At 58.0% G+C, this 17532-nt stretch overlaps 4 protein-coding genes across 4 annotated transcripts; 1 reads left to right on the forward strand and 3 right to left on the reverse strand.

The window, feature by feature from the left end:
* Positions 1-5809: 5809 nt before the first annotated feature.
* Positions 5810-8143, reverse strand: LOC135636478 (uncharacterized). Its single transcript, XM_065148166.1, has one exon. The coding sequence runs from the start codon at positions 8141-8143 to the stop codon at positions 5810-5812; it is 2334 nt and encodes a 777-aa protein (XP_065004238.1).
* A 1161-nt stretch (positions 8144-9304) lies between these two features.
* Positions 9305-13697, forward strand: LOC135636479 (cytokinin dehydrogenase 5-like). Its single transcript, XM_065148167.1, has 3 exons — positions 9305-9387; positions 10258-11098; positions 13653-13697. Exons 1-3 carry the CDS (start codon positions 9305-9307, stop codon positions 13695-13697), a joined length of 969 nt encoding a protein of 322 aa, XP_065004239.1.
* On the reverse strand, positions 12529-17246 carry LOC135635168 (uncharacterized). Its single transcript, XM_065146056.1, has 3 exons — positions 17108-17246; positions 16948-17025; positions 12529-16768 (listed from the first exon to the last, which is right to left on the reverse strand). Exon 3 carries the CDS (start codon positions 16103-16105, stop codon positions 14276-14278), a length of 1830 nt encoding a protein of 609 aa, XP_065002128.1. The 5' UTR covers positions 16106-16768; positions 16948-17025; positions 17108-17246; the 3' UTR covers positions 12529-14275.
* On the reverse strand, positions 16663-17211 carry LOC135636480 (V-type proton ATPase subunit c''2-like). Its single transcript, XM_065148168.1, has 3 exons — positions 17108-17211; positions 16948-17025; positions 16663-16768 (listed from the first exon to the last, which is right to left on the reverse strand). Exons 1-3 carry the CDS (start codon positions 17209-17211, stop codon positions 16663-16665), a joined length of 288 nt encoding a protein of 95 aa, XP_065004240.1.
* Positions 17247-17532: the final 286 nt, after the last annotated feature.

Genomic DNA, 17532 nt, shown 5'->3' on the forward strand with positions numbered 1-17532 from the left:
CTTAGTTCCACTTTGTAATGATATTGAAACTCTTATATATTGTGAAATTTTCTCATTTATGTGCACATTATTTTGAGAAAATATATTGTTACTAGACCAAGAATAAACATAAGGTTTATTCATTAAGTAATATTACCACATTAAGATTAAGAAACTAAATACATCGTGATACATGGATGATAATACTCGCTCTTAGAGGACTTATCGCTATGATTCATGTATTTATTTCTTAAGAAAGTTGTTCGAGAAAGATTAATTCAAATTATTAAGATAAACGTATGGACTAAGTGGGAGAATGTAACGGTTATTATTAAATATCTTATTTAATAATAACGTAACCGTTCTTATTAAGATTCATAATTCATTATCATGAATTTCTTCATTTATTATGGTTTAAATGATTTCAGTTTCTTATTCTTTATGCATGAAACCGTTATTATTAAATTAAATATTTAATATCATTAAGTTCTTCATTATGGTCCAAACGTTACAAATTTGAATTAATTCTTGAACGTTATGAGTTGGTGATGATAAATGTTCTTGATGGGAGAATATCTATATATACATGAGGATTTTGGTCCCTTGGCTCTATCATCTCTTTGAAGCGAAAGGCTTTCCTACACCATCTAAAGCGAGAGTTCTGAGCCGAGAAGAACCAAAGTTCAAGAAGAAACCTTTACAGAAATTCTTGACGACAATGGCTGGAGGTACGCTATTTCGTTTCCGCATTAGTTTTATTGTGTTTCTATTACAATGATTTAGAAACACAAGTTGGCTTCATTAAAATTTCTCACACCCATGGAACACCAAACGAGGCACCGGAGATCATGGGGTGCATCATGCATGAATCGGAGATGATGCAGCTTGGCTTCGGCCACTGCCCACGGAGGTAGGGCGACAAGGATTTCTCGCAGAATTGCTCAACCCTGCAAAGAAGTTGAGCATGAGTTCTGCCGACGGGAGGAGGTCCAAGTTCTCGCAGCCCTTCGGCAATCCAGCGTCAGCGGAGGGGAAACTGAGCTCGGCGAGCCGAATCTGCAAGCCAGCGAGAAGACGGGGCATGGAGATCATGTGACCTTGGGCAAAGAAGGGAACAAGACGAAATGCGGCGTCTGATTGCTGCAGCTCATGGTTGTTTGGTTGGTCAATTTGAGCAAGAAGAAGACGAGCAGCTCGGCCGGGATTGTGGAGATCAAACCGTAACCTTAAAAAAATGGATCCAGACAATGGACCAGTACTGGCACATACAGGTTCGACCATGTAACTTTAGACAGTATACAAAACCAGTTCTCTGATTGGTGCATCCAAACACAGTATCGTACTAATCTACCCTGCTGGTATGTCAAATAGACCTTTAAAGGATTGACCATGATAAATGGAAACACATTGGCTTACCAAGGATAAATGTAAGCAAGAAAGTTTATCAAGCATGCTCAATGTAGTTTCTTAAAAAAATTCAAGCATGTTAAACTTGACTAATCTTGATTTGCCAACCAGATGGTGATGTCAAATATTGTTTTTTTGTTAATAATTATTTCAAATTAGTATGTGAAATCCTTCTGTGCCGCTAGGTCTGCCTTCTATCATGGTTTACGGTAAAGCTAATAACAGGACTTCATTGAGACATTAGCCGAAGTTCAAGGAGTCAATTGGCATAAGTAGCATTCATAATTCAATGGGAAGATTAGGCTGGGATATCTTCCAAAGTATAGAAAAGTGCAATCACACACAACTTTCACAACAGGATGATCATCTGTTATGCAGGTTCGGAGACCTTCCTTTTCATGTGGTATTCTAGTAAGCATCTCACAACAAAGTCTTTTTTTTTTTTCGTTTGATGCAAGTATAGAGTACCAGTGGATTTTCCATGAAATACAGAATTATAGACTCATTTAATATAATCTCTTACTTGATGCCGTCTGCACCTGTTTAAGCCGTGACCTCGGGACGTTACGGCTTGGTTCAGGGGTCCGGATGCCGAAGATCGCGCGTAGAGCCTCCTGGTGTCTTCGGGGTGGGCGATCACGGCCGGTCGATCCGCGGGTGATCCCTCGAGGTGGTCAGCTGCAATCCCCTGGCAACGTGGTCGCCGAGTACCTGCACAAAGGTCGGACCGTCTTCTGGGCCCGACCCCTCCGACGGTCTTGTTAGTGAATCAAAAGGGGTTCCTCCCCCCCCCCCCGGTGGCCTTTTTGGCCCCGGACTCTTATAGTTTCGGTCTGATATTACCTGGTGTTCCTGCTTGTCAGAACGGGGTCGTGCCTCTGACTGGATTTGACGTTGCCATTAGGGTGGCGTGTCGGATCATCCGATCGCAGGGTATGGGCGAGGGAGTCGCTGGCTGAGGGGGTGACGTTGGAGACGTCGGGTCGACATTAATGCCCGTACACTCGGACAGGGTGCGGCCTGCGCGCGGAGGATGGCGTGACATGTTGCGTCGTCATCACTCCCTGAGGGGAGTCTTTTCTACTGTCCCGCCCTGGGATGGCTGGGGTCATGGTTCGTGTCCCCGTTGACTTTCATGGTGATTCCCCTATCACTTCCCCCCCCCCCAGGCGGAGGTTTGCTGCATTGGTCTTTTGAGTTTCGCGGATGGAGGGCGCCCTCGTGCGTTTGGACAGGGAAACCATAAGTCCGAGCGACTCGGAATGACTGGATCGAGGGGTCGAGGGTCGGGAACTGAACTGGAGCGATTCGGGACGGCGAGGTCGTCGAGTCGTTGGTCGGAAACGGCATTGGAGCGACTCGAAATGACTGGATCGTCGAGTCGCAGGTCGGAACCTGAACTGGGACGACTCGAAATGACTGGATCGAGGGGTCGCGGGTCGGGAACTGAACTGGAACGATTCGGGACGGCGAGTTTGTCGAGTCGTTGGTCGGAAACGGCACTGGAGCGACTCGAAATGACTGGATCGTCGAGTCGCAGGTCGGAACCTGAACTGGGACGACTCGAAATGACTGGATCGAGGGGTCGCGGGTCGGGAACTGAACTGGAACGATTCGGGACGGCGAGTTTGTCGAGTTGTTGGTCGAAAACGGCACTGGAGCGACTCGAAATGACTGGATCGTCGAGTCGCAGGTCGGAACCTGAACTGAAACGACTCGAAATGACTGGATCGAGGGGTCGCGGGTCGGGAACTGAACCGGAGCGATTCGGGACGGCGAGGTCGTCGAGTCGTCGGTCGGAAACGGATTGCGTGCTATCACGCGTTGGCGCTGCGTTCGAGGTGCGGACCTTTATTGCTTGGGACATATCGCCCCGTTGTTTCCTACTGGCGGGAACGCGGGCGTCTTGAGTGGATCGTGCGGCGTCATGCGCCACGTGGCGCTTTGGGGGGGGGGGGGGGGGGGGGGGGGGGTGACGCCGTTTCTAGGGATCAGGCGCGGTCGCGCGGGATCGGCAGATCTGGGGCGCTGAGGCGCGCTACCGGCTGTGATTGATTTCCCCTTTCTCGGGAAGCTCGACCGTTACCTCTGGCTCATTTTATATAAGCCTTCCTTAAAGGGGTTTCGCTGATCGTCGTTTAGCTGCTGTCGCTCCGTTGGGTTGCTGCTGTCCCTCGTTCACCTTGTCCTTCGACTCAGGCCTTCTACATCGTTTCTGAGGTTAGGATGTCTTCGTCTTCCTCCTCTTCCTCATCCTCCACCTCTTCTTCTGAGGGCCCCGGGGTCAGGCATTTGTCCCCGGGGGGCGAGTCCTTAAAAGTGGGGGGAAGTTCCGCCCGGCTTGCAAACCTCAAGCTGTGGCACGACGTAGAGTCGGTGGTGACCGAGGAGCTTTTGGAGGAGCTCCGGGTTCGCTACTGTATCCCGGAGGGTTACAGCTTGTGGGCCCCCCGTCCGGACCAACGGCCGTATGATCAGCTCCCTCAGGGATTCGGGTTGACGGTGGGTGCTCTTGAGGCGGGGTTGCGGTTTCCGCTTCATCCCGTAATCGAGGACTGCCTCCGTGCCTGGGGCATCTCGCCATCCCAGATGGCGCCGAATTCCTGGCGATACTTGGTCGTCTTTCTTGGGGAGTGTAGGATGGCCGGGATAGAACCGTCCAGGGCTCTATTTCTGGCCTGCTTTCGGCTGTGTAGGGGTCGGGGTGGGTATCATCTGGCCGCTCGTAGTGGGTTCAGGATCGGTGGGGCCCCTTCCAATAATAAGGGCTGGAAGAGTCGCTTCTTCTTCGTCAGCTGCAGTCGGGGGTGGGGCTTCAACACCGGATGGACCTCTCGCACGATCGACAACGTCCTCCCGTTGCTTTCAGGCAGAGAGTCGGCGGATGTAGATCGTTTGAGGGGCATCCTGTCCTCTTCTCGGATGATCAAAAAGATGACCGAGGAGTGGCTGGCCGACGTAGGGTTGAGCCCGGCTGCTGGGGGTACGGTTGCCTTCCCGTCGCATGCCCCTTCTCCTTTGTCTCGTGTTGTCTGATTGATCGGGTCTCCTTTTGCAGGGATGGTGAACTTCCAGTCCGTAAAGAAGGCGTCGCACTCCCGACCGACTGTGTCTCAGCCACAGGGCGGTACTGGCTCCGGAGAGGTCCCGAAGAGGGGGGCGCCCGAGACTACGCCGACTTCTCCGAACACGAGTCGGCCGGCGAAGAAACTGAAAATTGCGGTCAGGAAAGTGTCTGCGCGTTCGGCCGCTCGGGAGCGTGGCGCCGCGGGGTTGACGGGGACCGCCCCGTCGGGGCAAGCGGCGGGGGCCGCTAAGGGAAAAGAGGCGGCCGAGCCGGCCGGTGGCGACCCGGCTCAAGGGGCATCGGCACGCCCGAGGTCGATGCGGGACCTGTGCCGTGTCAGCCGGTTGGGGGACGAGGAGTATCAGGCCCCGATCATGGCCAACCTCCCTACCGGCGCGGCAGGAGCCTCCTACGTCCCGCGGTGGCCCGGGCTTAAAGCAGACAGCAAGGTCTGGGCCGACGGGTCGACGGCTCAGGAGTTTATCCGGGGGGCGCTTCACCCGCTGCTGGCCAAAGAACTTTATGGCTCCACCTCGGAGGTGTTGGCGGAACGGGCGGCGAAATCCTTGGTGTGGGTGAGTGACGCCCTTGCCTCTTCCGTTTGTCCGTTACTTTAGGTGTTGATGCTGACCTAGGTGCAGGGCCAACACTATGCCATGGCGCTGATCGATCGAGTCCTTGATGCCGGGCGGCTGATCGAACGACAGTCGAGTACTTACGCCGCGCTTCGTCTCGAGAACCAGGAGCTGAGGCAGTCGTTCGGCCCGGAGGTCGTGGCAGTGGCCGAGCATCGCGCCGCGGCGCTGGGCGAAGAGGTGAAGCGCCTGAAGGGCGAGCTGGAGGAGAGCCAGGCTCGCGCCCGAACGTTGGACGACGAACTCCAGACGCTCTCCAATGACGTCGAATCCGCGCGGTCAGCCGCTTGGGCCGCCGAGGCAGCCTTGAAGGAGGAACAACAGGCTCTGCCCGAGCGGATAGAGAGGGCGATTGCCGAGTACAAGGCATCGGACGGGTTCGAACGCGGCCTGGTAAGGTCAGGGCGGGCGACGTACGAGTTCGGTTACCGAGTAGCCTGTGCCCGTGCCCGCTCGAGTCATCCGGAGTGGGAGTTGGAGTCGGATCCCTTCGCCGACCATCCTGCGGACGGGGCGGTGGACATGCCGGCGAGTGTCCCCTTCGATGACGGGCCCGAGACACCCCCTCCGTGCTGATGTTTTTTTGCTTTGGGTCGGGCTGGAGTTTCGGGTCTTTGTATCGCCCAACCAATGTCTCTATGAATTCTTCATAAATGAAACGACTTATTCTGGCTATTGTCTTGCGCATCTGGCGCGATATACATCTCCGCTTGGTCCTTTCTTACGGGTAGAATTTCTTCAGATGCATTGCGTTCCAGGTCCTCGGGAGACGGCTCCCTTCCATGGTCTCGAGTCGGTAGGTCCCTTCTCGGACCATATCGTAGACTCTGTACGGGCCCTCCCAGTTGGGTGCGAGCTTGCCTCCCGCCCGGGTCGGGTTGGTCACTTCCGCCTTACGAAGAACGAGATCTCTAATCTCGATTGGGCGAGGACAGACTCTTCGGTTGTACATTCGTGCCACGGCCTTTTTGTAGGCCAGGGCGCGTAGGTGGGCCTCGGTCCTTCCTTCCTCGAGGAGGTCCAGACGCGGCCTCAGGCCTTCCTCGGAATCCTCTTGCTTGTAATCCGAGGTGCGAAAGGTTGGGAATACCACCTCGGGCGGTAGGACTGCTTCGGTCCCGAACGCAAGGCTGAACGGGGATTCGCCTGAAGCCGTTTTCGGGGTAGTCCGCATCGCCCATAGAACGCTCGGTAGTTCGTCTACCCACGCTCCGAGTGCGCCTGTGACTCGTCTCCTGAGGCCTTCTAGAACCGCCCGATTCATCACCTCGGCCTGCCCGTTGGTCTGAGGGTGTGCCACTGAGCTAAACTTTAGTCGTATTCCGTACGACGAGCAGTAAGCCTTGAATTTCGTGTTGTTGAACTGGGCCCCATTGTCGGTGATAATGGCCCTTGGGATCCCGAACCGAGTGATGATGTTCTTCCACATAAAGCCTTCGACTTGCTTCTCGGTGATGGAGGCCAGTGGTTCGGCCTCAACCCATTTTGTGAAATAATCCACCCCGACAATGAGGAAACGGCGTTGCCCCGAGGCCGGAGGGAAAGGACCGAGGAGGTCTAGCCCCCACTGGGCGAATGGCCAAGCGACTTCCATCGAGTTGAGAGGGACCGCCGGTTGATGCTGCAGTCGGGCGTGCCGTTGGCACGGTTGGCATTGCCGTACGTATGTCGCAGCGTCTCGGCGCATTGTTGGCCAGTAGTATCCCTGCCGGAGGGCCTTGAAGGCCAGGGTCCGACCCCCTATATGATCCCCACAAATTCCCTCGTGGAGCTCGGCGAGGACGGTGTGGGCCTCGGGGGGCGCGAGGCAGAGCAAGAGTGGTTGTGAGAACCCTCTGCGGTACAGCTTCCCGCCGATCAAGCTATACCAGGCGCCCGTTCGTCTCAGTCGACTTGCCGCCGCCGGGTCGTCGGGCTCCGCCCCATTTATCTTGAAGCGGAGTATCTCCTCCATCCAGTTCGGCGGGGTTCGGGTCTCGACGACGCCGCAGGACGGTATGGTTGGCGCTGTTATGGACTCGGTCGCGGGGGCCTTTTCTAAACCCCGTGCGGAGGCTGCTTTTGCCAAAGCGTCGGCGGACGCGTTTCGGACTCGGGGCACTTGTGTGATTGAGAATCGGCTGAAGAGGCGGGCGAGCCGCTGTGTTTCCGCCAGGTATGATGCCATCGTGGGGTCCCGGGCCTCGTAGTTCCCGTTTACGTGTCCTGTCACCAGCTGAGAGTTGTTGAATACCTCGAGGTTGTCTACCTGCATCTCCAAGGCGAGGCGTAGGCCATGTAGTAGCGCCTCGTATTCGGCTTCGTTGTTGGTGGCTTGGAATTGCAGCTGGATGGACCTTTCGTAGGTTTCCCCAGTAGGGCTTTTAAGGATGAGGCCGACTCCGGCCGCGCCGGTGATGGCGGAGCCGTCGACATGCAGGGTCCAAGCACGGTCGGTATCTTTCCGTCCCTCTGCACAATCCTCAGGCGTTAGTTCAGAGATGAAGTCGGCCAGTACCTGGGCTTTTATGGCGCTCCGCGGAGAGTATCGAATGTCGAACTCGCTGAGCTCGACCGACCATCGTAACATTCGACCCGACACGTCGAACTTGGACAGGATTTTCTGCAGCGGCTGGTCGGTGACGACTTTGATTGTGTGGGACTGGAAATAGGGGCGTAGCTTTCGCGCTGTCCTCACCAACGCCAGAGCTAGCCTTTCGATGGGGGGGTACCGCGCCTCGGTGCCGGCGAGGATGTGGCTGACGTAATATACGGGCTGCTGCTGCGGTGGTGTTTCTCGGACCAGCACCGAGCTAACTACTCGTGCTGACGCCGCCAAGTAAAGGCTCGAGGTTTCTCCTGGCTCTGGGGAAGCGAGTCGGGGCAAGCGAGCAAGGTATACCTTCAGGTTTTCAAAGGCTTCCTCGCACTCGGGTGTCCAGGCGAAGTTATTGACTTGTTGTAGGGCCTGGAAGAAGGGCAAGCACTTGTCGCCCGACCTGGATATGAACCTACTGAGTGCCGCCAGTTTCCCTGTGAGACACTGTACTTCTTTGACGGATCGGGGTGAGCGCATCCGGGTTATGGCCCGTACTTTTTCTGGGTTGGCGTCTATTCCCCTCTGGTGGATGATGAAGCCAAGGAATCTTCCCGAGCTAACCCCGAAGACGCACTTCGCGGGGTTCAAACGCATATTGAATCGTTTAGGGTCTGAAAAGTTTCTGCCAAGTCGGTCAGGTGCGCCTCCGCGGTTTTGCTTTTTACGATCATGTCGTCCACATATATTTCCATGTTCCTACCGATCTGGTGTCTGAACAGCTTGTCGACCATCCTATGGTAGGTTGCCCCAGCGTTTTTTAAGCCGAACGGCATCACCTTGTAGCAATATATTCCTCTGTCGGTGATGAAAGCTGTATTCTCCTGGTCCGCTGGTGCCATGCGGATTTGGTTATAACCCGAGTATGCATCCAAGAAGGTAAGGAGCTCGTAGCCGGAGGTGGAGTCGACTAGCTGATCTACCCTGGGGAGCGGGTAGTAGTCTTTGGGGCACGCCCGGTTGAGATTGGTGTAGTCAACGCACATCCGCCAGCTTCCATTAGGTTTTTTAACGAGGACTACATTTGACAGCCACTGGGGGTACTTTAGTTCGGAAATGAATCCGACCTCTGTTAACCGGTCGACCTCTTCACTGATCGCCTTCTGCCGGTCGGGGGCGAACCTGCGTGGTCTTTGCTTTACTGGCCTGGCCTCGGGATTGATATTAAGTTGGTGTTCGGCTATCGTCCGATCGATCCCCGGCATTTCCTTGGGCGACCATGCGAATACATCGGCGTTCGCTTTTAGGAACTCGACGAGCTGGAGCTGGTCTCCTTCGGGCTGAGCTGTGCCGATTTTTACGGTCTGACCGGGTCGGTCTTCCTTAATCGGCACCTCGGTAAGCCGCTCGGGCGGTTCAAAGCGTGTTGGCATGGGGGCCTCTTCTCGGGGGTCTGGGATGTGGGGGCACGCCCTCTTCGGGAGTGAGACCGCGGTGAGGTAGCACCTTCTTGACTCGCCTGGGTCGCTTCGCGATTCTCCGACCCCTGCCGAGGTGGGAAACTTGATGGCTCGGTGATAGGTTGAGACTACTGCTTTTAGCTTGTTGAGCGTCGGCCGCCCGAGGATGACGTTGTAAGCCGAGGGCAGGTCGACCACCATGAACGTAGTCATTATTGTCTTGGTCCTTGGCTCCTCCCCGATGGAGACAGGGAGTGTGGTGGTGCCGAGCGGGGAGATTGAGTCTCCGGTGAACCCCGTGAGTGCCGAGCTCATGGGGATGAGGTCTGATGAGGGAAATAATGGCGACAAGACGGGCTGACGTCACCTGTCCCATCACGCCTCAGCACTTGGTCAAACTGATCAGAACGCTGACCGAGGCACATTAATGTCCTGCAAAAGCCAAGTCCAACACACTGACCAAGGCACATTAATATCCTGCAAAAGCCAGGTCCAACACACTGATCGAGGTACATACTGCAGAATACTCCCCTATAAATACCCTCGCATGCTAAAGAGAAGAGGACTCCGACTAGAGAGGACACACTCACACTCCACACTTGTATGGAGCCATCTCTTCCTCCAAAACCCCCTCCACATCGCTAACTTAGCCGTCGGAGGGGTCGGGCCGAGCGCCTCGGCCCGACCTTTGTGCAGGTACCAGACGGTCGACTCTTCAGGTGCTGCGGTCAACCTGCCGACCCGAGCTGCGGCCGACCTGCCGACCCGAGCTGCGGCCGACCTGCCAACCCGAGCTGTGGCCGACCTGCCGACCCGAGCTGCGGCCGACCCGACGTCCCGACCCGAGCTGCGGCCGACCTGCCGACCCGAGCTGCGGCCGACCCGACGTCCCGAGCTGCGGCCGACCCGACGTCCCGACCCGAGCTGCGGCCGACCTGCCGACCCGAGCTGCGGCCGACCCGACGTCCCGACCCGAGCTGCGGCCGACCCGATGTCCCGACCCGAACCACCGCACGCGGCCGCCGGAAGACCCCGACGGACGCCGCTAGAGACCCCCGACTTCCGGACCCAGAACCGAGCCGCGACGGCCCCGAGGCCACGGCTTAAACAGATGCCTTGCCGCATCAGAATGGCGCTAGAGGAAGGGCCCGGAATGACGGTACGTTAGTCTTCTCCTTGGTTGCTCCACTGCAGCCGACCTGCACCAGCAGCAGCGACTTCTGTGGACGGTCTCGGCCCCTCGGCCCCACGCGCGCGGCCAGACCGAGCGCTTCGGCCCCACGCGCGCGACCAGCCCGCACGCGTCGGCCCCACGCGCGCGACCAGCCTGCGCGCCTCGGCCCCCACGCGCGCGGCTCGGCCCCTCGGTCCCACACGCGCGGCCCGCTGGTTGCCGGTCTCCGCCAGGGGACGCAGCCACTCGATCAAGGGCCAGACGCTCTCGCCGGACGGCGTCGTGGTCCAGATGAGTCGCGGCCGGATCGCGCCCCGCCCGGAGCCGACGTGCTCGCCGTCCACGGGCGAGTACTATGTCGACGCCTCGGAGGGTGATCTCCAGGTCGATGTGTTGAACTGGACGCTAGCCAACGGCGGCCTCGCGCCCAAGTCATGGACCGACTACCTCTACTTGTCGGTCGGCAGCCCTCTCTCCAACGCCGGCGCAAGCGGGCAAGACTTTCACCACGGACGTCAGATCAGCAATGTCCACGAGCTCGATATGGTCACAGGCAAGGGCGAGCTGATAACATGCTCAGAAGAGCAGAACTCAGAGCTGTTCCATGGAGTTCTCGGTGGTCTGGGACAGTTTGGGATCATCATCAGAGCCCGGATTGCACTGGAGACAGCTCCTCACGGGGTGAGATGGATCCGAGTACTGTACGACTCCGCGGCCTTCACCAGAGACCAGGAGCTCCTCGTCTCGCTCCACAGCGCCCACCGGAGCGAAAGATTCGACTACATCGAAGGCTTCGTCATCATTGATGAAGGCCTCATCAACAGCTGGAGGTCGTCCTTCTTCCCCAAGAACCCTGTTAAGGTAAGCTATGTTCACTACAACACGCCGCTGCCTCGCTGCCTCGGCTCCTCGGCCTCGTGCCAAGCCAGCAAGCAGCCCTGCTGCCTCGGCCACTCGGCCTCATGCGCAGCCAACACGCTGCAGCCAACACGTTGCACGCTGCCTCGGCCACTCGGCCTCGTGCGCAGCCAGCAAGCAGCCTCGCTGCCTTGGCCACTCGGCCTCATGCGCAGCCAACACGTTGCACGCTGCCTCGGCCACTCGGCCCCTTGCGCAGCAAGCACTGCGCTGCCTCGGCCACTCGGCCTCATGCGCAGCCAACACGCTGCCTCGACCACTCGGCCTCATGCGCAGCCAACACGCTGCCTCGGCCACTCGGCGTCATGCGCAGCCAGCACGCTGCCTTACCGCTTTACTGCCTTGCTGCCTCGCTGCCTCGGCTCCTCGGCCTCGTGCGCAGCCAGCAAGCAGCCCTGCTGCCTCGGCCACTCGGCCTCATGCGCAGCCAACACGCTGCAGCCAACACGTTGCACGCTGCCTCGGCCACTCGGCCCCTTGCGCAGCAAGCACTGCGCTGCCTCGGCCTCGGCCCCATGCGCGGCAGCAGCCACGCTGCCTCGGCCACTCGGCCTCGTGCGCAGCCAGCAAGCAGCCTCGCTGCCTTGGCCACTCGGCCTCATGCGCAGCCAACACGCTGCAGCCAACACGTTGCACGCTGCCTCGGCCACTCGGCCCCTTGCGCAGCAAGCACTGCGCTGCCTCGGCCTCGGCCCCATGAGCGGCAGCAGCCACGCTGCCTCGGCCACTCGGCCTCGTGCGCAGCCAGCAAGCAGCCTCGCTGCCTTGGCCACTCGGCCTCATGCGCAGCCAACACGTTGCACGCTGCCTCGGCCACTCGGCCCCTTGCGCAGCAAGCACTGCGCTGCCTCGGCCACTCGGCCTCATGCGCAGCCAACACGCTGCCTCGACCACTCGGCCTCATGCGCAGCCAACACGCTGCCTCGGCCACTCGGCGTCATGCATAGCCAGCACGCTGCCTTACCGCTTTACTGCCTTGCTGCCTCGCTGCCTCGGCTCCTCGGCCTCGTGCGCAGCCAGCAAGCAGCCCTGCTGCCTCGGCCACTCGGCCTCATGCGCAGCCAACACGCTGCAGCCAACACGTTGCACGCTGCCTCGGCTCCTCGGCCCCATGCGCGGCCACCCCGCGTCAGCTCTTCGGCTGACGGCACAACCTGCTACCTCTGCTCATATCCCGAGCCGCTCCAGTTCATTTCCCGACTTGCGGCTCGACGATCCAGTCATTCCGAGTCGTTCCAGTTCAGGTTCCGATCTGCGACTCGTCGATCCAGTCATTCCGAGTCGTTCCAGTTCAGGTTCCGACCTGCGACTCGTCGATCCAGTCATTCCGAGTCGTTCCAGTTCAGGTTCCGACCTGCGACTCGTCGATCCAGTCATTCCGAGTCGTTCCAGTTCAGGTTCCGACCTGCGACTCATCGATCCAGTCATTCCGAGTCGTTCCAGTTCAGGTTCCGACCTGCGACTCGTCGATCCAGTCATTCCGAGTCGCTCCAGTTCGATCTTCGACTTGCAACTCGCCGCCTCGGCCCATAACCCGAGACACGCCTACGCGGTCTGCTCGTTCCAGTTCGATCTTCGACTTGCAACTCGCCGCCTCGGCCCATAACCCGAGACACGCCTACGCGGTCTGCTCGCTCCAGTTCGATCTTCGACTTGCAACTCGCCGCCTCGGCCCATAACCCGAGACACGCCTACGCGGTCTGCTCGTTCCAGTTCGATCTTCGACTTGCAACTCGCCGCCTCGGCCCATAACCCGAGACACGCCTACGCGGTCTGCTTGTTCCAGTTCAGGCTCCGACCTACGACTCGCCGGCTCCTCGGCTCATAGCACGGGTCGCTCCAGTTCGATCTTCGACTTGCGATTCGCCGGCTCAGACCATAACCCGAGTCGCTCCAGTTCGATCTTCGACTTGCAACTCGCCGCCTCGGCCCATAACCCGAGACACACCTACGCGGTCTGCTCGTTCCAGTTCAGGCTCCGACCTGCGACTCGCCGGCTCCTCGGCTCATAGCACGGGTCGCTCCAGTTCGATCTTCGACTTGCGATTCGCCGGCTCAGACCATAATCCGAGTCGCTCCAGTTCGATCTTCGACTTGCAACTCGCCGCCTCGGCCCATAACCCGAGACACGCCTACGCGGTCTGCTCGCTCCAGTTCGATCTCCGACTTGCATCTCGCCGCCTCGGCCCATAACCCGAGACACGCCTACGCGGTCTACTCGCTCCAGTTCGATCTCCGACTTGCGACTCGCCGACCCAAACCATAGCCCGAGTCACTCCAGCTCGATCTTCGACTTGCGACTCGCCGGCTCAATTCATAGCCCAAGTCGCTCTAGTTCGATCTCCGACTTGCGACTTGTCGGCCCAACCTGTCCAACAGCCTTATGCTCCTCGGCTCCATTCTCCCCAAAATTGCGACCGCACGACCAACCCACCTGAAAACAAGAGCCATGCATCGGACTCCCCTTGCTTGACAACCGACGCATAGCTCCTTTCAGGGGGGGGAATATGATGAGGGAAATAATGGCGACAAGACGGGCTGACGTCACCTGTCCCATCACGCCTCAGCACTTGGTCAAACTGATCAGAACGCTGACCGAGGCACATTAATGTCCTGCAAAAGCCAAGTCCAACACACTGACCAAGGCACATTAATATCCTGCAAAAGCCAGGTCCAACACACTGATCGAGGTACATACTGCAGAATACTCCCCTATAAATACCCTCGCATGCTAAAGAGAAGAGGACTCCGACTAGAGAGGACACACTCACACTCCACACTTGTATGGAGCCATCTCTTCCTCCAAAACCCCCTCCACATCGCTAACTTAGCCGTCGGAGGGGTCGGGCCGAGCGCCTCGGCCCGACCTTTGTGCAGGTACCAGACGGTCGACTCTTCAGGTGCTGCGGTCAACCTGCCGACCCGAGCTGCGGCCGACCTGCCGACCCGAGCTGCGGCCGACCTGCCAACCCGAGCTGTGGCCGACCTGCCGACCCGAGCTGCGGCCGACCCGACGTCCCGACCCGAGCTGCGGCCGACCTGCCGACCCGAGCTGCGGCCGACCCGATGTCCCGACCCGAACCACCGCACGCGGCCGCCGGAAGACCCCGACGGACGCCGCTAGAGACCCCCGACTTCCGGACCCAGAACCGAGCCGCGACGGCCCCGAGGCCACGGCTTAAACAGATGCCTTGCCGCATCAAGGTCTTCAGTGGGCAGGCCGAGCCTTTTGAAGGCGTCGAGGTACAGGATGTCGGCGGAGCTCCCAGTGTCGACCATCACCCGCTTCACCCGGGCGTTGGCGATCTGGATAGAAATTACCAGAGCGTCGTCATGGTGGGATCTTTCCCCCTCCTCAGCCCCGAAAGAGATTTCGGGTTCTAGTTCGGGTCGGGGGCGCTTCTCGACCGAGCTTCGGGCATAGGATTTCCTCGCGCTTGAGCTGTTGCCGCCTGCCGCCGGTCCACCGATGATGACGTCGACCTGCCTTTCCACGGGCATTCGGGGACGCGGGGTTGCTTCGCGGGGTTCCTTGAGATAGCGACCGAGGTACCCTCTTCTGATTAGCTCCTCGATCTGGTTCTGGAGGTCGTGACAGTCTTCCGTGTCATGGCCGTGGTCTCGGTGGAACCTGCAGTATTTCGACCGATTTTTGTAAGTAGCTCTCATGGGATTAGGGGGCCGCAAAAGACCCTTCTCCCTGATCTGGAGGAAGATCTCGGTGCGAGGTGCGTTGAGCGGGAGGGGCGGAGGCCTCGGGAGCCGCTGCTCGTGGTGGTCGGGCCTCCGATGGGTTCGCGAGTCGGCCGACGAGGTGGCGGCTCGGGGTTGCTCGGTTCGCGATTTCTTCCCGACCGGACGTCTTCCTGCTGCTAATGCTTCGCCGGCGACGTATTGGTTTGCCCGGTAGAGCATCTCGGGGACAATGGCGGGCGGCTTCTCGATCAATGACCAGAAGAATCTCGATGGTTTCAGCCCCGTCAGGAACGCCTGCATGATCAAAGAGGGGTGAGTGTCCGAATAGCCGCGGACCTCCGCGGCGAAGCGCGTCACGAACTGCGCGAGCGTTTCTTCTTCGTGCTGCGATAGTGCCAGCAGGGCGGCTATGGAAGGCCGAGGTCGCGCGCTGGTAAGGAAGTTTTGTTCGAACTCTTTGGCGAACTGGTCAAAAGACGAGATCGAGGATTGTCGCAGCCGGCTGAACCACGCGCGTGCTGGTCCTCTGAAGGTGGTTGGAAACGTACGGCACATCAGCGCGTCGGACGTGCCGTAAAGGGCCATCTGAGTTCTGAACGCGGCGACATGCTCTGCTGGGTCGGAGCCGCCGTCGTATGTCTCGAGGGCCGGCACCCTAAAGTTGAGGGGGATGGGTTTTTCTTGTATTTCCTGAACGAAAGGGGACCCCCCCGAGGTGCCCTCGCTTGATTCGTCCCGCGACCTCTGGAGCTCGCGTCGGAACTCATCCAGGCGACGATTGACCTGGGAGAATTGTACCTTAAGGAAGCTGTCCGCCGAGTCGGACGATACGGTGTCAGGCTCGGGGCGACGCCGTGCGGCTCGAGAGGGGGCGGGAGAGACGCGCGTGGGCGAACCTTCGTGGTGGATGGCTCTGTCTCGGGTTTCACCGGTTGCATCCTGTCCCGCGCTCGGCCTTCGATGGGCCGGGTCGGCGGAGGCGTCCGTCAGTCGCCTGATTTCGGGAATAAATGGGACAACGGTCTGCATTATCTCCATCATTCCCTGCACTTGCTTAGCGAGAGCTAGGAACGCCTCGGGCAGTGCGGCCGGAGGGTCGACCGTGGTTAACGGGGGTGGCATCCCTAAGTCGTTGAACAGGCGCCAATAACGATCTGGCGTTGACGTCAGCATTTCTCCTTCTCCGTGGGTGACGGGCCCGGGAGGGTTGGCGTGAGGATCGTTCGGCATTCGAGGCCCTCCTTCTAGCGCCATTCTGATGTCGTCTGCACCTGTTTAAGCCGTGACCTCGGGACGTTACGGCTTGGTTCAGGGGTCCGGATGCCGAAGATCGCGCGTAGAGCCTCCTGGTGTCTTCGGGGTGGGCGATCACGGCCGGTCGATCCGCGGGTGATCCCTCGAGGTGGTCAGCTGCAATCCCCTGGCAACGTGGTCGCCGAGTACCTGCACAAAGGTCGGACCGTCTTCTGGGCCCGACCCCTCCGACGGTCTTGTTAGTGAATCAAAAGGGGTTCCTCCCCCCCCCCCGGTGGCCTTTTTGGCCCCGGACTCTTATAGTTTCGGTCTGATATTACCTGGTGTTCCTGCTTGTCAGAACGGGGTCGTGCCTCTGACTGGATTTGACGTTGCCATTAGGGTGGCGTGTCGGATCATCCGATCGCAGGGTATGGGCGAGGGAGTCGCTGGCTGAGGGGGTGACGTTGGAGACGTCAGGTCGACATTAATGCCCGTACACTCGGACAGGGTGCGGCCTGCGCGCGGAGGATGGCGTGACATGTTGCGTCGTCATCACTCCCTGAGGGGAGTCTTTTCTACTGTCCCACCCTGGTATGGCTGGGGTCATGGTTCGTGTCCCCGTTGACTTTCATGGTGATTCCCCTATCATTACTGATGCTTATTTGGGCTGTAAAGGAATTCCTGAAAATTCACAACTTTTTGAAGATAAAATCTAGATTTATGGTCATCGATAGAAAAAATAAAGCGATTTCTGCTAACAATCAAAACCTAAATCTTAAACCGAGAAGGGAAAATTGAGTCACCATGGAAACCTTCGGTTCAACATACATCATGAATGATTGAAGAGCAATAGCGCATACCTAATGAGATTTTTCGAGGTGATTCTGGGGGCTTTGATCGCGGCACCAATCGAGCTGCTCCCGGTGATATAAATCCCCCTGAAGTAATCAAAACAGAGTATACACGATAACATCTGGAAATGAAAGCGGGTAAAGGGGAGGGTTTTGATCGTCGTCTCACCAGGCGGCCCCGAGGACCGAGACGCCGATGGAGATGGCGATGCCGACGGAGGCGAAGGTGTAGGGCGAGATCTGCGTCAGCGCCCGCGACCACGAACTCGCCATCGCAGTGCTCAGCGAAGAGTAGAGGAGGCGAAGCTGATGCGATGCCACACACGAGATCGTGGAATAAGAACCTTGCTGTGTGTTTTCTTGTTTCCGGAAACAAAAACAACCTTACAACAAGAATCGCGGGAGCCACCCCTTCAGTGCTTGACGCTTTGTTGCGTGTTCTCTTGATTTTGGCAACGAAAACATGGGAGTCCAAAATCTGCCAACTAAAGCAGTCTCCTCAGAGATCTGACGATAATAGATCAATATATAATAGCATAGTTTGATGCCTGATATAAAAAACCTGAATCTAATCTAAAATTTGAATCTAAACAC

Source organism: Musa acuminata, chromosome BXJ3-4, assembly GCF_036884655.1.
Source record: "Musa acuminata AAA Group cultivar baxijiao chromosome BXJ3-4, Cavendish_Baxijiao_AAA, whole genome shotgun sequence".
In the NCBI taxonomy this organism is placed as follows: domain Eukaryota; kingdom Viridiplantae; phylum Streptophyta; class Magnoliopsida; order Zingiberales; family Musaceae; genus Musa; species Musa acuminata.